General features: G+C 42.2%; 1 protein-coding gene across 1 annotated transcript in view; it reads left to right on the top strand.

Annotated features, from left to right (window-relative positions):
• Nucleotides 1-19,858, top strand: part of nbas (NBAS subunit of NRZ tethering complex) — a 174,594-nt gene extending 154,736 nt beyond the window's left edge. Inside the window, exons 51-53 of the mRNA XM_080490409.1 lie at nucleotides 3,135-3,282; nucleotides 5,004-5,138; nucleotides 18,761-19,858. Coding sequence (XP_080346535.1) covers nucleotides 3,135-3,282; nucleotides 5,004-5,138; nucleotides 18,761-19,036 — 559 coding nt within the window. The 3' untranslated portion in view covers nucleotides 19,037-19,858. The remainder of the gene's footprint in view (nucleotides 1-3,134; nucleotides 3,283-5,003; nucleotides 5,139-18,760) is intronic.
• Nucleotides 19,859-22,244: the final 2,386 nt, after the last annotated feature.

Genomic DNA, 22,244 nt, shown 5'->3' with positions numbered 1-22,244 from the left:
ACCCTTAATTAACATCGCTCTCGGCAATTTAGGGCAGCATGCAACTTCACTGCAATGAGCTTGTTTGATGCATAGATTCCTTTAGATTCAGGTCATGATCAGATTTATGCTCACTGTACCTTTTTTTTATTTAGTGCGACTGCGACTGTTGCGTCTCGTTCCCACAATTCAGGACACAAAAACCCAAAATAACTTTACCGTAAAATGTCTCATTTGAGATGCTCAGGACTCGAGGGCTTTATCTCTGGTTAACCCTCAACACTTGTCTGACTCAGGTTATAATCCCTGTTGAAATTAAATGTGTTTACATTGTGTGTGTGTGTGTGTGTGTGTGTGTGTGTGTGTGTGTGTGTGTGTGTGTGTGTGTGTGTGTGTGTGTGTGTGTGTGTGTGTGTGTGTGTGTGTGTGTGTGTGTGTGTGTGTGTGTGTGTGTGTGTGTGTGTGTGTGTGTGTGTGTGTGTGTGTGTGTGTGTGTGTGTGTGAGATATTTGTTTCAGTAACACCACAAGAGGCTGCTTGGGGAGCTATATTGAGTGTTGCATCTAAAAAGCTTATCCTTTCGTCTGTCCGCATAAACTGAGTCATGATTCAAAGCACGGATGGGGGCTGGTTGTGACTCACACTCCACCCTGTGACAGATTTGGCGAGCGTACAGACAGTCATGGTAGCATGCAGAGGCACCTCCCCGTCCCCTGGAAAGGCGCAGGAAGCAGCAGTGTTGCCAGCAGCAGAAGTGCTCTCTGTTTGTTCCCGTCTTCCAAAGGTGAAGCAGCTTGTCAGAACAAGACGCCCCGGTAGTCGGATGGAAAACTGCCTTTTCTCTTGACGGACACACTGACACAGGAGTCCCACTGTTCCCCCTGCTGTCACTATTTCCTTATCACGCGCCATGTCTTTATTCTGCAAGCTCTATCCATCTCTCACTCACTTCTTTTGTTTCCCTGCACTGATACTCATAGGATCTTACCACACAGCTTACTTCAAGCATGCCTTGGAGACACTGCAGCAGGCTAATCTAACATCCTGAAACCAGACTTTCACTTCAGTGTCATCCTCTTGTCTCCATTGCGTTTCCCCTCGATTTAGGCCCCGTTTACACGACAACGAATTCTAGTGTATCCGCAAAACTTTCTTCACTTTTGTGGGGTCTGTTTACGCGGATGCACTGTATCCGCAAACCTTTTAATCCGGCTCCCAAGGTGGAAAGATTCTTTCACGGCGCAAATCCCTCCTCCGGAGACTGATGGAGGCGACAGAGCCTGTTACTGCGCATGCACATCTCTCCCCCTCCCTCCTGCTCATCCAGTTGTAAACAAACATGGCGGCCGCGTAGTGGTACGACTCGCGGTCTATATTCTAGTTTTATCGTCCATATCAGTAGTTTAATAATTGAGACTCACCCCTGATAGCATCCGATGCATCATCAGTCCATGCGGATGTCGGGTGCTCTCCATTTCCCTCACGTTTATATCTTATTGTTCTCTGCACACACGTCTGTGTAGTTTCATTACAAAATCAAGCAACAGCACCCTCCTGTGGCCCGGCATACTCACTACATCGTTGTCTCTGTGTCCGCTGCTGCAGTGTAAACGCACTCCTTCTTTTTAACGGATTAGGTGTTGTCAGGTGAAACGTTGTCGTGTAAACAGGGGCTTAACTTTTAATGCAATGCTTGTCGTGACAATTATACACACAGCTTCCAGTAGGGCTAGCAACGCAACATGTAACTTCTGACCTCTGGAAACACATGCCCTCAGTCACCGTTACCTGTTTCATTGGAGCCACATCTGTAATAACATGCATTCGTGGGATGAGCAGCATGGCTGTGTGTATGTGGCTCATACTTCTTCACTGCAAAACAGTTTATTTTGCTATTACCAGTTCAACTTCGGTTGCGTTATTACAGCCTCACTTGTGATTCCAATTTTCCTTGTGCAGCTTGATACGTGTATAATGAGGCCTTGGTCGTGATTTAGCTGCTCCACCCTCCACACCCACCATAATTCGTAGGCATCTTCAATCGAAAAGCTTTAATCCAGCTCCTTTTTTATGCTAATGATAATACTAATAAAATTAATAATTTCTACAGGGTCAATCCATCAACCATGCTTTAATTAACAGATAAGCTGTTGAGTGGTTTTCATCTTCTTTTTTTTCCCTGGGACTGATATGTAGTAATAAAGATCCTCCGTGGAAGCTAATCTCTTACTCCAGAGGCATTAGAAAAGGTCTTGAAGAACTCATAAAAGCATGTAAACAGAGTGACGGCTGTCGCCGCTGGCAGCTGTCCCCTGTTGTTCGCACCAGTCGGGGGTAAATGAAGCATGCAGGTGTTTAATAATAACTGCTAGAGTGTTGTGGTCAGCCATCTTTTCTCCTCAGTTACATGTCACTGTCAGGATTCATTAGAGTGTCTGAAAACATCTTGATCACTGTTCGCTTTTATGTCTGTGACTTGAATGGGAAGTGATGCTTTTATCCTTTTATGCAGCTGGTGTTTTAGTGTTTACATTTTTATGCAGCATGGCATTGATACGGTAGTCGTTTGTTGTAAGCATGTCCTCGTCTAACAGGATCACAATCTGTTGTAATGGGAGAACACATTAATGGACAAATAACATTATGATCATTTTACAATTGGAAACACTGTCGTTGGTTTAACTATGTGTTCCTGCTCAATTCTGCAGTGCAAAACAACACTTCCCTTCACTTTTGCCTCTTTAAATCCAGGCTCAAAAACCTATTTATTCAGACTGGCTTTTAATACTCAGTAATATGGTGACATTTTTTATTTGATTTTGTTTCGTTTTATTTCGATTTTACTCTATTGTTGATTTAGTGCGTAATGTTTCTGTTGTTATTCTCTTGTAATTTCTTTCTTTCTCATTTTACTGTCTGATTTTACTGGAAAGCACTTTGGTCACCCTGAATGTTGTAAAGAGCTTTATCAGTACATTTTGATTGATTTAGTTTTTTTGATTGCAAGACATTGCTGTGTATTTTCTAGTATATGGACTACATGTCCTCTTTATGTTCACCACAGAAATTACCAGCGCTTGGAATCAGACTAAACACACACACACACACACACACACACTCTCTCATCAGTTGTTTGTCTTGTTCTTTGTCTCCAGGGCACAATCAGAGCATAACCCCTGGGTGGTGATGACCTCAGCCCTTCTGACCCACTGCCAGGAGTCAGAAGTCAAATTAGACCTGGGTCAGCAGGTTGTCACCATGGTGAGATCTCTATACAGCACCAAGCACAAGCTCCCTGCACAGGTAAGGAGACAAAACTCTATGCTTTTCCAAAGTGGATTACTTGCCTGCAATAGGATTCAAACCGACAAACTCACTTCTGTAACCTTGAGGCCTCCAACAGCTTCAGAATACAGGGAATTCATTTTATGGTTTCCTCCAATAGACTTACAGTCACATGATGATTAATCAAGTTCTTGGATGAAAAGTGACATCCTCGCTAAAAATCTGCCTGGATGAGAAGGTTCATAAATTACTTTCTCATTTTTGTTGTGACATTGAAATGTATATTCAATAGATTGGAGGGTTGACGTTCCACCTATGGCATCTGAATCCTGCCAAATGCATAGAACACATTTGAGGTTAATCCTTTATTTTGCGAGTGACCACCATTTTTGGAAACTTACTCATCTCTACCCATTTCTTTCGAACTGACCCTCATGTATTAATGACAGTCACATGACATGAGAATGCAATACAAATCATGTCTCTTCTGCCTAAGGGTATCATTCATTGACATAAAAATTGTATGTGTTTTGCCCTCTATCTTGTAAAAGCCCCTCTTACACCCAGTTAATACGCAAGGTCAAATGACTAAAACAATAGAATCACATTTTGGGGCCACGTTTAGCAAATTTGGCTCGAAATAACCCATTATGATGAAGGGCAGTCGTAATAAATAGTGTACAGGACATGCCAAAATGATTTTTGAACCTATTACATAATTCCAGTAGAACATAAATCCCATTGACATGAACTTTTATTTGAATATGGCCACAAAACCATTGTCAATATGTAAACATTGGATTGATAATCAGTTTTAGATTAAATTGATCATTCTTCTTGGATAACACAAGCAGAAATCCTGTCCCGGACAGGCTTCCAACACACGCAACTTTTGTATTTAACCAAGCGGACCCAGCTCTCGCACGATTTGAATTCATCTTTTCTCACCGTTGTTACCACGATACTGGACTAAGCTTGTTTGCATTCAGTGAAGCCACACTGCAGCACCGCCGTTTTTGCTTGTATGTCGATATGAGGGGGACTAAAGCTATTGAACGTGTAACCCACAGCAACGTGTTAGCGTCAGCTCAGTGGTTTTTCTTGCTTTGCACTGTATGGACTAGCTCTCTGATATCTGACGGCCCCTAATGCTATTCACGCCCTGCTGAGCATTGTGCTACTGGTAAGCCAAATGCCATTCTGTATGTCTAGGGCCAGCTGACTGTGATATTAGTTTAGTGCTAATGCTATTCAGCGTGAATAGGCTACTGTCTGCCTGGCTGTCTAATATTAGTGTGGGGGAGGAGGAGGGGGGAGGAGGGGAGCCTTTTACTCTTTTCTGAACAGCTTTAATTTGAATCTGCTGGAATGAAACTGCCAGAGCATGGGGGAGTCAAATTGCATTGTGATATCCATACATTACCGAATGTGACTCCAATAGGGCTGTGTGTCTAGTGTGTGCTTGTGTTTGTGTGTAAACCTTTTAAAAAAGTATTAAGTACCTTTGTGTCTGTACAGTGTATGCACATTGATTAACCTTCACCGTTCCCTTTGTCTCGGCTCCCCTCTTTTGTTCCTCCTTTCTCTCTTTTTTTCGCTCTATAAACTGATTACCTTTCCTCATTTTCTTCCTCCTTTGTTTTTATTTCACACCCTCCATCTTCATCCACACATTTATCCATTCATCTATCTTCCCAAATACCACCCCTGTATCTATTTTCTCCCCTCCTCCTTCCCAGTGTATCAGTCACATCACCACCCTGCTGCTCCAAAACCAGCTGAGCCTCCAGCAGTCTGCGCTCAAGCTGATGTCTGAAAGCGGCGACAAACAACTGCTGCAACTTACTCTGGAGCAGATCAACAGCATGAGCGAGGTAAGTGTTGAACTGTCTGCATCAGCCCTGTTCAAACTCTGACCATTAGAATCCATAATAGGGACCATATTTGATTTGGGTGACATTTTGCTCATAATTTATGCCCTGAAAGTGTCTAACAGTGTGAGACTTGCTCGTCACAGCTTCAGAAACTTTGAGGTTTTGTCTCGGCTTTCTTTATGTTTTAACAATCTGTCAAATCATTATCATATAAACAATAAAGAGCACCAAAGTCCCTTATGTCAAAGACTGGAAAGAGAAAAAGATCAGTATGCAGTATGGACAAATGCATTGCTGCAACGACGTAAACTTTTAAATTCATTCAACATCATTGAATTCAACAGAAACAGAGTGACGCACCCTTAGATTCAAATGCACACTTTTATTTTAAGTCCACATGGAAGGGCCCCCAAGCCCAACCTACACTTGAATGAGGTGTGGGGCGTTATGAATCAACTGTGTATGACAAAATGAACTAATCCAGCGGTTCCCAATTGGTTTGCCTTTGGATGAAAATTGAAGTAGTATGCTCTCTTTATGCCCATTTTTTGAATGTACGTCAACAAAATAGGAAAAGTTTAATATAAAAGACCTGAAACTGTGGTGAAGTTTGACATTTTTCAGTCACTGGATTAGATCGAATGTTGCTTTGACTTTTCTTATCTTATAAAGTGCATGCAAAAGGTGGAATGCAAACAAATTTAATAAAATGCAGGCCAAAAAGCAGATATGACAGGTGAAAGGAGTCCCCTCAAGTGCCCATCAAAAGGAGCCTAGAATTATAAATCGTCTTCAGTGTTGTAAGAAAAATTGAAAATAGGTTTTGGAAAATAATCCCAGCATTCAAATAGCCTAACACTCATCCATTTGCTAAGTGTTCTCGACTTTTGGGAAGCCATTATCAGATTAGAGAGTAATCGTTCAAGACTGTGTGGGCCACTCTCCAATGTTTCCCTCCATCAGATAAGCAGTTGTCTCAAAGCAGGCCTCTTAGACCCAGCAGACCCACTCTTTGTTCCCACATCAGATAAGAGAAAGCCTTACCATTAAGTGACAGAGCCTCTATTAAATGAAACGATCAAGCTCCTATATTGGTACACCCGCTTTTATTCCACTGTGAAAGGAGAGTGGAACAGAGGCTGGTATGGAGTTGGAGGTGGTGGGAGAAATGATATGTGATTTAGAGGTGGGAAGAGAAAATCAAATGGAGAAGAAATGGGTGTTGAGAGAGGAATTGGATGGACATTACAAAGACAGCGAATGTATGAAAATTTGAAGTTATAAGTATAGAGCACTGAGCAGGGAGAGAAGTCTGACTGAAGAGTGGATCCTATGATGGCAGGAGTCAAATAAAAGAGAAATTGAAGAGAGCCGGAGCCGAAGAACGGTCAGATGAACGGAGGAAGAGGGGTAGTGTGTCACGGTGCTTTGAGAAATTATCCTTCTTAAGAGCTGAATGAACAGGGGCACGTTGGGAGCACAGAACAGTGTTCATGTGCAGATAACATCAGCAGAGATGAATCATTGTACATCGAATGCATCTGATGCGTTGGCCTGCTATTCGTTGTATACATGTGGTTGCTGGTGTTTCTTTGTGTGACTGTGTGCATCTCTGCAAGTGTGTTTGACCAGGTGTTTGCCTGTGCTCAGCTGGCCCTCACACATCGGCGTTTTCCAGTCAAGAGACCATTTGAAAGGATGAAGACGTCCAAAGTTTGTCGGACGTTTATTTTTGTGGCCAATCTCGTACTGCCTTTAACACAATTCCTCCCAAACACCTTTGTAAACTTCAAATTGATCTAAATCCAAGTTCATGAAAGGTTAAATGTCAAGGTCATTGTGACTCAAGTCATGAACCCTTTGCGTTTTGTGAATACATTAACCTGCTTAACATTAGAATTTTCCCAAGTCTTTCTGTCTCATTTCTCACCAAAATATCTCATCGACTTCCAATAAGACACAATCACATAACACATGATATTCCAGTGATGTGGCTACCCTGTGCCTTGAGTGTATACTCAATTTTCTTGTATTTCACTGTGGCAGATATTCTGGCTTTTTAAGAGCAAGCAACTACTTATTTTGGAAGGAGCATCTTTTTCCCCCTGGTACATCAAAAAGCCTTGACGGAATAGTTTCATACTTCCCACAAATGCACCCATTGGCACAAAATGCTCATCAGCGTTGTCAAATATATGGCCCGCGGTGCAAATCCGATCGACATCGATGGCAATATGTCAATAAAAGTGGCTTCTATTTTTATCTGTCTACTAAGGCAGGGGCATCTCAAAAGACTGAAACCTAGAAGTGAAGCAGATGGCGGCAGTGCCCGTAATGCAGCAGTTAAACTCGGCTGCCTTGTTGCTTGTGAAAGAGCTTGAGCATGAAAACGTGGCACGGTGAAGTTTTGAAAACATTCACGTCAGCCTTCAGAAATAGCAACCTCGGCATCAACAGGCCTTTGCCAACAATCGTCTGAGAAGTAACAAGAAGGAGTTTGATGCTTTATATGTTGAACTCGTCTATTTGAAGCAATCTAGGGTCGCCTTGACCTCTTTTTGTATTTGTTGGTGCCTTAACTTACATGCTCGTGCACGTGCTTCACTACTATAAAATTCTCTCAATTGCTGTTATGTGCTTGTTGATCAGTCTGGTTTAAAAAAAAAAAAAAAGGAATTTGTAGATTGTATAATGTATGCTGTTTATGCCTCATGTATGATGCATGATGAATGATTCTGTGATGATACTTCAAGTAAGGGTGTCAGCATATATTGGCATTCGTCCAATATCAGTACTGTTCTTCAGCCACATTTAAAGTCTGCAGTGTATGCCATTACTAAAAACCTATCACAATATGACATATAATTTTTTAAGAGGTCACACAGAGGTCAACAATTGTCTTGTTGGCAGCCTGCAGTGACTCCGGGGTTGTTCTTACACTCTATTTTCGTGGCACTGACAAAGAAACCTGCTGATACCAGTCCACATGGCCAGTTTGATAAACGTAGCTCGGGTTATTAATGGTGATACTAATGTGATACAGCTTGACCCTTACAGTGTCAAAGCATTTCAGATCCCAGGACCAAACTGTACGTCTTTCAGTCTATCCGTGCTGTTAACTTGTTTTATCAGTCATACAGAAACACTGATTTTAGACATAAAGTCTAATATGACAAGTAAGTTTTGCTCTTTTGTTGTAGAACCAAAAACCGACCAAAAATGTTGTCTGCTACTTTCATTTTCTGAGCACACCTTCATATTATGTAGTCACTGAACAAACTACTTAAAAATGATAAAAGTAAAGAGCAAATGCCATCCATCTGGAGCTGATGCTATAACATCATTCAATCCAGAATTTTTTTTTTTTAATGTTTGTACGAGGTCACTTTGCAGCCATGCCCCACGGGTTAGCTGGAGTTAACGGAGCTGTAGTGGACGAGTAGAACAGCCCGATGGGAAGTCAGAGGGATGTCCTTTTACAACACCAGCTCGGTTTGTCAGTACATTCATAAACAAGGTACTTTCCCATCAATACGCAACCACATTCAACTCAAGCTGTTCTGTGAAGGCCTCAGACGTCCATCAGAGAATATCTGTGAACAAACGGCATCATGGAGTTTAAGGAACACACCGGCCAGGTCAGGGACAACGCTGTGGAGCAGTTAAATCTCATGAAGCATCATGCAACCCATCATCTGAAGATGAAAAACACTTTGCTTCATTGAAGGTAAAGACTTCAAGGAAGCCAGTGGAGGAAGTTGATTCAGAATACACCCTTCTTCTTTTTTCAGACTTATCAACTAGTCCTAATAAGAATATATAAATAAAAAAAATGAATTGGGTAACGATGAAATTAGTTGCAGAATTGTGTCGCCACAATTAACTCGGGGGAAGATATCCTCGTGGAACTGAAACACGGGTTGGTTTTACTTGTAAAGTTACCAATTCGATGATACCACCAAGAATTTGGCGCTTCAGTTACTTTGTAGTTCATATTGGGCCTTCTCTAATCACTGGTGTGCATATTTCCAGGGATAGTTTGCTAAACTGGAACAAAAGTTGCTTGTCCTTGTCAGCAGCTTCTAAACTCAGCAGGCCATCGTCTCAACAGGATCAGAAATAATGAAGTTCAGTCCCGTTTCGGTCAATGACACGTTGAACAAGTCTAGAAAGCCGGTTAATTGACCACAATTGGTATTTACTAACTTTGAAGAGGTTCATCGAGGTTCGGACTCCTGCCATTGAATGTTTTGCGCCCTCATAAAGACAGAATTACAGAGTCAAAGGTTTTCTAAATGCCACTCATCATTCATTACAGTATTAACAAGCCTCGGGGTTGATTTTGTCCACATTGCACCATTAATTAATCAGCAGAGCTTTCTTGATTCGGTAAATAAAAACAATCACATTTCGCTCCGAGTGACTGGCAGGTCTTATCTTTAAGCAGCTTCCTGCCTCTGTGTGTTTATTTGCTGGGCATCTGACGTCATAGAAAACTATTTGCATTGTTTTTCTTACTTTTCTTTCCTTGGAAAAAAAACCCAAAAGAAATGCCCCTGAGATTATGATTAAAAAAAGATTAATCTGGAGATTAGTTTTTTAATTAGAATGGCATTACGGAAAACCACTTGACACGAGGAGTGAATTAGAGAAAGTAATTTGGCTGTAGTATGATATGTGTTCATTTTGATCCACATGTGCGGCGACTTCCTTCGGCTGAAGTGTGGTAGGTAAGCAATTATGCCCGACTCTGGCGGAGAAGACCACAGTGGGCGTCGGAGAACTAAAGAAGTGAGGAAAAGGAGTGGGAGTTTTGCAGACGATATATGAAAGGGAGACAAAAGAAGAGAGGTAATGAAGAGGGGACGTCTTCCTGATACGTAAAATACAGTGTGGGTTTGTCTATCTGTTCTTTGTGCGCAGGAACTTTCACATTACTCAGTCGATTGCGCATTTGTCCTCCCATGCTTTTTCTCCACTCCACACTGTGCCTTTTCCAAGTGAAGATGTATGTGCTGCGGCGACGGCAGAGCGCCGAAGTAAACACTGTCCATCCATTCATCTCACACAGCACTTAATCCAACTTAGGGTCGCGAGGGGCCGGAGTCCATCCCAGCTGAGGTGTTCAGGTTACACCCTGAACAAGTCGCCAGTCCATCACAGAACAGACGATATCGCATACAGACACACCTAATGGAAAAATACAGCCGCCGAGCTCAGACCTGGACGGACCTCTGCTGTGAGACAAAACACACTTTAGCAACGTGCCTGGAGTAAACCCCAAACTTACTAATACTGCAATATAATAATCCCCTCCTGACATCTCAGTGCTTTAATAATTTAACGTTTTAGTGTTTTCCCATAACATCTAACGTTCTGATAATTTCCTTAAAAATACATAAACGTGAAACTGGATCCTATTTGCTATGTGTGCATATCTCTGTGTTGATCCAACACTAACGCCTGCCCCTTTCTGCCTCTGTGAAAAAGATTTTTCATACATCACCTTTAACAGGTATGGGAGCTGCTAAACACAAAGTCATGCAGTTTTCCAACAACAAGACCTTGTAGAAGTTTCTAAATCTTTTTCAGCTTTTTATTTTTCCCCCTCCCCCTTCAGCTTTGACGCTCATTCTTTCAGCCAGCCGTTTCACGCATGGCTCAGGTACTAACAATGGCAATTTACTACCCTCTATAATCTTTTTAAAACAGTGGGTCTGTAGCTGGAAACCATCGCATTTTCCATCGGAAATGACTACAGCAGATTACATTTTTTCCAGCTGACTCCTTTCAAAAGAGAACCGTGCAAAACTGTCTTAAATACGCACTTGATGGCTGTGATTTTGTGCCTAAATGGCGATAAAGAAACAGCTTTGTTTTGGCATTTCTTTTCAGTTAGTTAAGCCTGTAAGTTTGAGGGGGTAAAAAAGGTTCAATCAGACTGGCTCACACAACAGCTTTAGGCCGTACTTTTTTTTTTTTTTTTAATCATATTCATGTATAGTTTTTAACAATGCGAGGAAAATAATTTTCAGGATGAAGGGTCGGAAATGTGTGTGAGAAAACAGGAGAACACATATGCTGAGAGGATTTACTGGAGTGGAAACTTTCCCCAAATCCAACAGAGAATTGCACAGCCGATAAAAACAGCGTTAACTTTGTTAGCATACAGATAAACACGCAGCTGAGGCGCCTTACATTTCCAGGACAGCGATTGGCCAGTTGGGATTTGTGACGGTGTTTTCCAACTTGGGGGTCTGCGCTTCCAGCGGACAGCGGCGGATATCAAAAGTGTTTAAAATTTTAATTAAATTATGATGCTTCTTTAAATCTTGGGCAGATCTAGTTTTTGTGTACTTTGCATATAGTGAAGATTAATATGGTCTGACAACAAAGAAGCACACGAGAAGACTTCTTGTCACCTCATACAAGATATAGCATAATGTCAGTATCAAGTCAGGTGTGACTTTGTTCATCTTCAGGTGGGACGTCTGTGACTCAGCCCAGGTTCTTTTTTCTTCTATTTGCTGAATGAAGTTTCCAGATTACTTCGGTTGGTGCATCATTGAAAGGAGCACTGCTCAGAGGAAACTGACAAACTGTGACTGGGGATGTTTCCTCCAAAGTGCCCTGACTCCCGGTCCATATTCTTCTGGCACTTGGTGGTTTTAAAGTTGAGAGTCACCGGAATAATGTCCGAATGTCCGTGGACTCCCATTGTTAATGTTTATAGCACATCGTTCTCTGTGCATGTGTGTGGTTCCATTACAAAAACAAACAGCACCTACTCGTGGTCCTACAATAAAATGACATTGTTTCCAGAATTTCTGCCATTTTCATGTCAACGGACATCTTTTTCAAACGTAGCCGTGTAAACGCAAACCTTTTCTCACACAAATACACAAAAACGCTGCATTTTCACTTGAAACGCTGTCGTGTAAACCGGGTCATCGCCTGCTTTACATTTTGATCTAACCTTAACATCTAGTTTTACCTTTAGCAGCTGATCGGAACCATAAACACATTGGTATCAGTCCTGTTAAGCTTTAAAAATAACAGTTTAATGTGCTTTAACGTGAAGTACTGGAGTGTTGTTTCTTTTTTTTTTGTCTGTCTGTCTTTTTTTTTTTTTTTTTTTTTAATCATGAGGATCCAGGAAAAGCTGGTCAGTGTTTCACAAAATGATTAGTTTATAATTTAACCACAATTTCCTGTGATTAATGAAGTTCTTTTCTATCATTTGTCAGTTCAGTGAAGTGTGTGTTTCATTGAGTGATTATCTGTCTAATTTCATGTTTAAGTGGACTTGTTTACAGCTGGCGTCCCATATTGGACCTCTTAATCCAGCTCTGTCTGCCTGTGGCTCTGACACTGTGTGTCTGTGTGTGTGTGTGTGTGTGTGCCTTTGTTCCCTTATGTGCATCACAACCCACTTTTATTTTTTTGTTTTACAACCTCTTCTTCTGTCAATTTCAATCATGTCCTGCAGTAAGCGAAGACTGTTTAGTGTGCGTGTGTGCGTGCGCTCACTTTGCTGCTTCTACTGAAGCCTCGGGACAGTTTGGATGGAGGGATGAGAATCAGAACTCTAGAAAGGAGAGGAAACCAGGAGAGGAGGAGTGGTTGTGTGTTGTCTAGCATTCCAAAGGAGCTTTATGATTTAAATGATAAAAGAAAGCCCGGCCATGCATTATGTATTAGGCATTGTACGTGCGCGGTGATTCCAATTAAGCCCTCAGCTGGGCGGAGCGCAGACAAGAAGAGGGTGAAGACAGATGTACACAGGAAATGAGAGACATGCAGAGCAGGAATGAAAAGCAAGGGTGTGAAAAATTGACCAGGCCAATCGGGTAGCATTAAGTGGCCTCTGAAAACGAGCAGGAACAACAACCTTGGCTGCCTTTGACAGGGCGAGACAACAAGGAATGAAAAGGTAATAACAAGCGCGAGAGGGGGGTTGGACATCTTATGGCAAGCGGTTTGATGTGTCAGTTCTCTTGTCACGCCGAGTGTTTGTTCACTCACTCACAGCGTGCGCCAGCTGCAAGCGCGGGCACAATCTCACGCGACTGAAGATGCCTCTTGTTTTTTTTTATTATCCCTCTGAAACTATAGACTGCGTGTTGTCTGAACCTTACGAGAAGATTTGGATAAGCTTTTAGCCTATAGCGCATACACTTGTACTCAAACACCTTATCGGTCCAAAGTACGTTGGGCTTTTTTCATAGAAATAAGCCTCAGAAAATGAGTTTGAGGTTTAATAATCAGCTTTCGGTATTATGCAGAGTTTTGCTTGACAGCATGGCGGGTTTCAGAAACAAGAGGAACAGGCTGGATCTGATCGAGATGCTTGACTGCGTCGGTGAAACCTCAAGTGTGGTTAATTGAAGTTGACTTCATCATCAGACCCAGTGGATCAAGTTACAGACGATCAACCAGCCATACAAAGTTTTAAAGCTCTACATCTCAGATGCTCTAGATGGAAGTCAGGATCCAGTTCTATGAGACGAGCAGAGAGGATCCAACCGTGAGAACGACGATATCTGGAGGACAACCGGCGAGGCAGAGCATTTGAGCGAGGAATATTCTGACAAACATGAGGCTCGTGGGACAAAATTGTTTTCCATCTTATCATGACAATCGTGTTTTATTGTGACCATTACAGGACACACACTACTGGATAGGTTGCATGTTGACCTTTGATGAAATGAATGATGGATGTAGTTTTTCCACTATCTAATTGTATTTGTGCTGATTTGTATTTGTGATGGCAGGGCCCTAAAGAGATTGCAAGGGAGACTTGGGAAGAGACAGAGAAAACTATGATCACAGAAAGAAGGAGGCAGTATATATCCATATACAAGTTTGCCTGATGTACAGCAGATGGCCGGCTTTACAGTGGCATCAGAAGATGATGTAGTAATTGTCTTTTCATATGAACGATAAGTCCAGGCCGATGTTGAACAAGCATTGCTGAGTAGGACACTGAAATCAGCTGCTCTATTGTGAATTGGGCAATCATCAATCAGAGCTCAGGTTATAAATACAGGACACTATTAAGGAAATTCAAATTAAATGTGTTGACAGCTTCAGTTTCATTGGTGAATGTCCAATCCGTTTCTGTCCTCCGTGACACACTTAGCAAAAAGACATGACACCAAACGCCCTCGTGTTTCAGTAAGATTGCAGCTTTGTATAGGAATTGCTGAGGATTTTGTTTCACAGCCTTCCTAGAAAAGATAATCAATACCACTCAGTCATTGTCTTTACACGTTAATACAATGCTGAGCCAGTGAGCTTGGGTCAGCATAAAGGCAGGACACGGGAGGAAAATGATACCTGGATTCTTGTTAAACCGCAGAGGCTCACTTTCATACTTTAGGCATAAATTTAATAAGAAAACAATGATGCATTGGTGTACACTAAAAGAGCTTATGAGTAAGTTTTGTACAGTTTGACGGGGATAAAACAGCAGTTTTCCTCCTGTTATGGGCGCGGTCAAGAAAGAAACCCAGTTGAGAAATATTGTCTTAAAGGAGCAACATTTCAAAGCAAGAACGGAGATTTGTGGGGGGGATTGACTTGACTTTAAACTTCACCAAATAATAAGAAACTTGAACCTCATCATTCCACTCTGCTGTGGTTTGGCGTGTGCCGTGGGTTTCAACACTAGAAAAACTATAGTGGCTGAGATGTGACAGAGCTGCTTTTGCTGTCGAAAGGACATAAAGTTATCGACTGTGCTCTGATATCAAGATTCTTCTCCATCCCTCCATCTCTCAGCTGCTTCTTCACATCTATTTTCAGCTCGGCTGTCAATCCCACTGACTCTAAAACTCAAATCTGCTGTCTCTCTTGGCACCGTCAAACGGTAATAGCCTGGGAGGTGTGTGTGAGTGTCGGGGTGTATGGAGGACCACGCCGCTTGTACTTGAATAATATACCACTGGGGTTTTTTTTTCCCTTTGTTTTGTTTCTTCTTTTATTTAAACTTTCAGACAAACCTAAGGTCTGTAGTATTGGCGGAAGTTATCTTCGGTTTTTCCAATGTGTCTGTGCATGCATGCACACAAAATGTCCACATCACTGTCCAACTGGGCTCATTATACTGGCTCGAATGTTTTATTCTTCAAATGTTCTCAGGCTGGTCGATCACACTCACTGGTGTCCTGTGCGTGTGATGTGCAAGATATTTATTTCTTTTACCTCCAGCAGTTAATATTTTGACATATTCTAACTACATACATTTTTTTTTCATGATATTTTGGAAGTTTCAGATTCATTTACGCCCCTGCGAGAGTCTTGTGTGCTCAGAGGTGTGAGCTGTAATCACATTCAAACACTGCGGCAGGGGAGATGGTGATTTGAGGTTAATCACACAGAACCACCACAAGACCTCAGAGAAAAGGTCCTCAAGGCTTCGGTGATCTGTCTTTTTTAGCCCAAGTGGCTGGAATGCTTCACTTTTCACTGAAATGTTATCAAACTGACTTAAACTGATTCTGATGAGATATGGTGCTGACATTCACAGAAAATGTTCGTTGCATCAAATCGATGGCGTCAGCAGTACGTGCAAACATTTTGCTTCTCGTTGTGTCGAAAACTGTTGATTTTGTGTCTTTAATACTTCAAACATCAAAATTGACAGTCTTGTTTTCACCAACTTCACCTGCAAATGAGCCACTTCAGCTTCATTATAATTTGTGATATTATAAGGTCATTTTCAGCCTTTCATGAAGAAAACTACAAAATGTGCCTGACATTGGTCTTGGCAATTCAGAAATAGCAAGGAACTTTCAGGTTGTTAAATTTTGACAAATGTTCTTGGTGGTTTGACCAAATTGAAGCCTCTTATGGGCCGGTTTTGGGCCCACGGGCCTTTTGTTTGACATCCCTGTCTCAAATTATGAACAGAAAAGCTTCTGGATGATCAAATACTCTTTTGTGATGATATGTAGTAGATGAGTTGTTATTCTTTTAAGCTTGTAGTCACCATTTAACTAGTTTTCATTGGTTTAAAAATGAAAAAAAACCAAGTAAGTAAAAATAAATCTATATAATCTATGATGGAACTACCCAGAGGGTTTCACACACTAATTTGTAAGACAATGCATATCAACAGTTTTCCGGTGCAATAATTAAACTTAAAGGGGTCATGTTTAGTCATTTGCGTCCACATACCTGACGCCCCAGAAGTAAAGAAAGTCTGTCTTCTCTCGCTGTGGCTTCTTTCAAGTTTTAAAAGTGTGTACTCCAACGAACGAATCAGAAATCAAACCCTACATAGTGTCATCGGGGGTTTAGCCAATCCTAATCAAGATAGGCCCTCTGGCACATGGCACCACGAGAGGAAGTACTTCTTCCTGTTCCCAAGATGGGTGTGTGTGGGCGGAGACAGTCCAGCTCTCACAGACGCAGCAGATTCTAAATGCAGCTTCTATTATCTAATATTCAAATGGCAGAGAATCAAGGAAAAGTTGGATTTGGGGCAATAAACTTTGAATACAAGGTTTTTGGACCAACGAGACCATTTGAACGTGTTTAAAAGCTGGATAATATGACCTCTTCAAAAAGCTCATTGATTTTATTTGCAGTCATTAAACTTGTATAGCCCGGCTTCATGTCTTGTTTGTTTGATTCCTGTTGCATCATCTAACCTTGTTTTTCCTGTCAAATATTTCAAGATGCTGTCCACGTGTTGCCAAATCTCAAGTAAAAATATTGCAATCAAAGCCAATAGTTTGAATACGGAGATAGATTATTTATTTATTTTTGCTCTTGGTTTTCTCTCTGTGGCACACCAATGAATTGTTTGATCACCAGACTTCAGAGAAACATATGCGAATTCCCTCTCTGTCCATAAACTCTAAAACATTTAAATTTTTGGTGACACCGAGCTTCGGATGAGGTCAGTGTTAAACCAAAACAAAATGAGAAGTCCGAGGCTGAAGAGGGAAAGTGTTATGATGTGCTTCGCTTTGGTTCCGGTGTGAATTCCTCCTTTGGAAACAGTTGGGGCTCTTAAAAATGTATGTATCTGACTTTCAGTTCTGTCTTCTTGCTCTCAGGCTCACTTCCTTCATATTTTTTTCTACATTTCTGACCCCCACCCCCCCCCCCCCCCCCCCCCTCCCTCGTCTTCCTCTCTACTAATTCTCATTACACACGATTGACCTTCACAACCGCCTCCGTCTTAAGTCGAACAGATTCCTCACCATCGTGTCTCCCTCCCCCAGATTGTCATGTTTCATCTCTCATCATTCACTGAGGAGCCCAAAAATTTAATTACTTTCCAAGCATGTTTTTTTTTTTTTTTTTTTTTTTTACCAGTTTTTATATCAGATGTCTTCCTTTGGCACTAAATTAATCATGAACATGTCGTGTACGTTCATGTGAAATCCATTCAAATCAGAAGACCAATGTTGTGAACTACAAGGGAAAAGTTTGTAACGTCATCATCACTGACAACAGTCGAATGTCTCCAGACTCATTACAGCCATGATCACATGGATAAGGTGATCCTTATAAGAGGCTTCGTTTTTTTTAAAAGATGAATTCTTCTTCAAGATTTCAGATGTGAGGGAGAGAAATTCCTCCAACTCTGCTCACCTTCTCGACTCCAGAAGAGAAGACATGGGCTACACATTCATAATTGATCCGCCTCAGCTCCAAAAATACTCTTGACAAGGACTGGCTTCTGTTTGTCCGTCTGTGTGTGTGTGTCTGTGCACACACACACACACACACACACACACACACACACACACACACACACACACACACACACACACACACACACACACACACACACGTGTATTTTTGTGCAAGTGCCGTCTTAATAAGAGAGATAGCAAACAGGTGAGGGGCTGCAGGGGAGACGGGCTGAGTCACACAGCGGCAGACGTGCAGCTTTTCAACCCCGGTAAACCACTCGCAGCAGCCCCGTCGGCATTTAGCTGTTTGAATTTTGCATGTTATTCATTGATGTAACGAGGCGGAAGATGGGATTAAAATATTACGTAAAGGTCTGTTTATGGCTCCCGGAACATGTGCTCAGGATTGTTTTTTGGGTAAATGACAATGTTCCTCTGGAAGCTGCAAATAACTGCAGAATAAGAAGGGGAGGGTTTGCTTGCGTCTGTGTGTGTGTGCGCGCGCGCATGCGCGCACATGCGCGCGCATGACGATTCGGGCCAGAGAACCTGTGGTCATCCGCAGGGTCAGCACAGGATGTGACCCGACACTCTGACCTCATCAGGTTTCTTCAAGCGTGTCACATAGTAAACACACACGCAGCCCTGAAATAGCACTGCTGAAGCAGGAAGCTGCGACGCCTCTTTATTTCTGCAGCCCACTGCGGTTGGTAAAAGTCCAGGCACTCTTAGTGTTTCGCCAGCCAGTGGGTGTTTATAGGTCTGCTGAGTGATACTTTGTTACCTGGCAGAGAAGCTTGTCTGTATGCCAAAGCGCTGGGTGTTGTTTTTTTTTTTTCTTGGCACATGTTTGCAGGGTTGAAAAAAGGTGATCACACTCCAAAGAGAAAGTTAGTTTCTCCTGACTCCATCACCTCATGTGTTACACTCTTTCCCTCCTCTGTTTTTTTTTTTCCCTCCCCCCTCCAGGAGACGGCCTCCTCCTGCGATGCAGAACTCCTCTCGTTGCTGCTCGACGCGGGGCTCCTGGTGGGCTGCGTCTCTTCAGCCCTGTACCCCCTGCTCAGCTCCCACATGCTGGCCCACCAGCAGGAGGGCGGTTGGGATGTGGAGAAGGCTGCCGCGGAGCTGATGGCGGCGGGCCACGGGCCCGAGGCTGGCTCCCTGCTGCTGGCTCACCGAGGAACTCACCAGGCCCAGTTCACCTTCAACTCTGCCTTGGCCGTTCTCAGGAAGTGGCTGTGAGGGGAGGTGTCAGCAGGAGGAACGAGGTGCGAGGAAAACAGCGAGACAAGAGAGCTTGGATTAAAGCACAGCCACCGACCGTGGTGATAAAGCATCCGTAGGGAGGGAGAGTAGGAGGCTGTTGAGAAAGAACTGCTATAAGATAGGATTCAGATCTTAATACATTAAGATGAAGCAAGACTAGAAATGATGGCGAATGATACCTTTGCCTTTACTTCTGTAATCAGCTTTTGGGTTTTCACCAGTGAAAGACGTGTCGACGGTAAACTGCAGTGTCTGCCTTAAAGGTGTTCTGGTCCCCTTTAATGCTGAAACATCTGCTCAATTAGGAGCGCGCACATAACGCCACCTCTGCTGTCAGTCATGAATGAATGTTCCGACTGAGGGCTAATCAGAAAATGCACCGGCTGCATGCATTTATTTGTGTGTGCGCTGCGTCCCATTGTGTGATAAAGTAATTGAGCAGTAGCCGGGAAGCGGTGGGTGGATATTAGCTTATTGTTCCGTGACAGGTTTGCCTCTTTAACGTCTCATTGTTAAACACCCTGCCTCTGCTCCATTGTTTTCCCCCTAATAATGTCTAATTAATTCCTTCTAAACAAATTAGCCCTGCAGCTGCCCCGTGCTGCGTGTTCAGACGCATAAATACCGTATACAAGACACCCTGGCGATTTCATGTAGAGCTAATAATATTGAGGAATAAACATGTATGTGTGTGGATGTGCGTCTCGATGCCGTCAGCATGGTCTGGCTCGCTTAAAGAACACAGCTTTTATTCAGTCCCGTCTTTCACAACTTAAATAAAGAAACGTGTAATGAGACTGAGTCGTTTGATTGTTTTGCCGCTCTTTCCTCACAGCAGTGTTGGTGGGAAAGTACATAGAAGCATTTCTTCTTCTATAAATGTTTGACGATGTTTGTTAGAGAAAAGATTTGTCAAAGTTGACCCCGTTAGCACTTCACAAAGCTCCTCTTTTATTTTTAATCAACGGGTTTCCGAACGATTTTGCATCACAATTGCAGCCCTTTACTATTGTTCCTGGATAATTACAGTAATGTGGTGGGAAAAAAAACAAAACAATACAATGCTTTGTTCGCTTGCTCATTCTGCCTGTAACACACGAGATGTGAGATTCTTCTTGAAATAGAGAGGACACGGTGCTGGTAACTGACTCGTCTCCTGAGCGGCCACTTTTATTTAGTGTGCACACTAAAAATAAACGTTCCCCATCAAAGCAACACATCACCTTAATAAAGAGGAGGAATCCTGACATGTCCCTTTGGGGCCGCCGTAGAATCCTATTCTACTTGGTGACAGTAAATCTTGGGGGAAAATAGTCATATTTCACGTGGTTTTATGAAGCAACCGCTTCATATTGAAACAGTTTCTTTCCACAATCAAATGTCACAGCTTCACCACTGTCTTCACAAAGTACTTAGATGGTGACATCTTCGCAAAAAAACTTCTCATTTTGTAAGAACCTTTTTCTACTTGTTTTCCTGCATCATGAAAAAGCATTTATAGTATCAGCGGTGGCCCAGAGGTTCTGAAAGAATGCTGGTTATGACACCCCTGCTGCGGGGTCACTACTCTGCACTACGCGCTGAATCAAACATGTGAATCACATGATCTGCTGTGGCGATGCAAGAGCGCCGCTATGGGAAATCATTTTTGCTCCTTCAAGTTGTGTGAAGGTAGTATTGTATGTAAACTAAGTATAGAAGCTACTAAATTCAACACCTGTAACATTTATATGTGATATTTGTCAGTGACACATTAGTAATACATTCAATTTGTTAAATATATTACCACATAATAACATCAAAGCGTACTTCATTTTGTGTCGTCCACAGGCTCAAATGTGTGTTTTCAGTCGTCTTGTGCTCCGGGCTCAAACGTTTGGTCCAGGATTCTAGAAACTATCCGCGCATATGATGGAGGAACGCACAGTGCCTGTAGGGGGCGGGGTCTCGGTCGACCTGCAGTCAGCTGTGATTGGATTTGATTCCTCAAAGATTATGCTGAAATATATTTTCCCCAACTATATTTAAGTTCTCTATGAGCCAAACTTCCATTTACTGAGTTCCTGGTATATACCCATATATTCCCGTTTATTCCCGTGGAAAGTTTCCAACCCTGGTTGCATCATCATATAGACAATAACATGAACGCAAACTGAAGTGCGCCACACTACTACTAATGTTAATGTAAAGAAGCAGGAATTTTCCAGCGACTGAATGAAAACTTGGAACTTTGCATATTTCCAGTGATCCAGAAAGCCCCTCGAATGGTGCCTGCATCACTCGTTCACTTCAGCCCACTCCACCACGACTGAATTTTAGAGACATATGATGATTAATCTCTGAGTAAGCGTCGAGCAAAACCAGACGGTCGCATAACCTTCTGCCGGAAGTGTTTGTAGGGCAAAGTTTAAAGCCACGAATTCTGTTAGATGCTGAGAAATGTATTCGATTATGGCGCTTGATGAACTTGAGGCGAGGCGTGAATGTCGCAGACGTTCAGATGCATATAGAATGGAACAAATTTTTAGAAAACAAATGCATCTAATGGACTTTATTCAGACAGAGTGGGCTATACAGTGTCATTAAACCGTCAATCAGAGTTTATTTTTATTGTATCTTCATGTGTGCATCTTAGTGCTTCAAAAATGATGGAGAAAACATCAATAGGAACATTTTGCAAAAGTACACACCTGCAAATTAAAAAAAGAAAAAAACTCAACAAGGAAATAAAACCCCTGTGAAAGTGCTGTTGAACCAAATCTTCCAAGACAAAGAAGCTGATTCCCAAAAAATGTTTCTGGGACTTTGAAGATTTAAACCCATGTTTCCACGGGGCTTTCAGACTCTGTACCGGCGTCTTCATCGTGCTTTAGTTAATTACCCAGATGTTGGAAACTAGCTGTCACGGCTCTCGATGGTTGGCGTGTGGAAGTGTGGCTCCAGCTGCTTGGAGGGGCATTTAAATCTGCTCCGGCAGTATTAAGTTGATCACGTTTCCCCATATTTGCTCGTTAACTTGCTCCTGCTGTACTTAATCCCTTAATGAGGAAACTCAAGAATGATTATTTTTTTTTTTTTGCATGGCTTTTCTCTTAATACTCTACTTTTTCTCCGGCCTCCAAGGACTGGCGAAAAGTTAATTTACTGAAATTCCCCCATGGTTATATTTCCACTTAATATGTTT

This window comes from Lipophrys pholis (genome assembly GCF_963383615.2).
Source record: "Lipophrys pholis genome assembly, chromosome: 21".
Classification (NCBI taxonomy): domain Eukaryota; kingdom Metazoa; phylum Chordata; class Actinopteri; order Blenniiformes; family Blenniidae; genus Lipophrys; species Lipophrys pholis.
The sequence above is the reverse complement of the archived record's forward strand: the minus strand, read 5'-3'. Positions and strand labels throughout refer to the sequence as shown.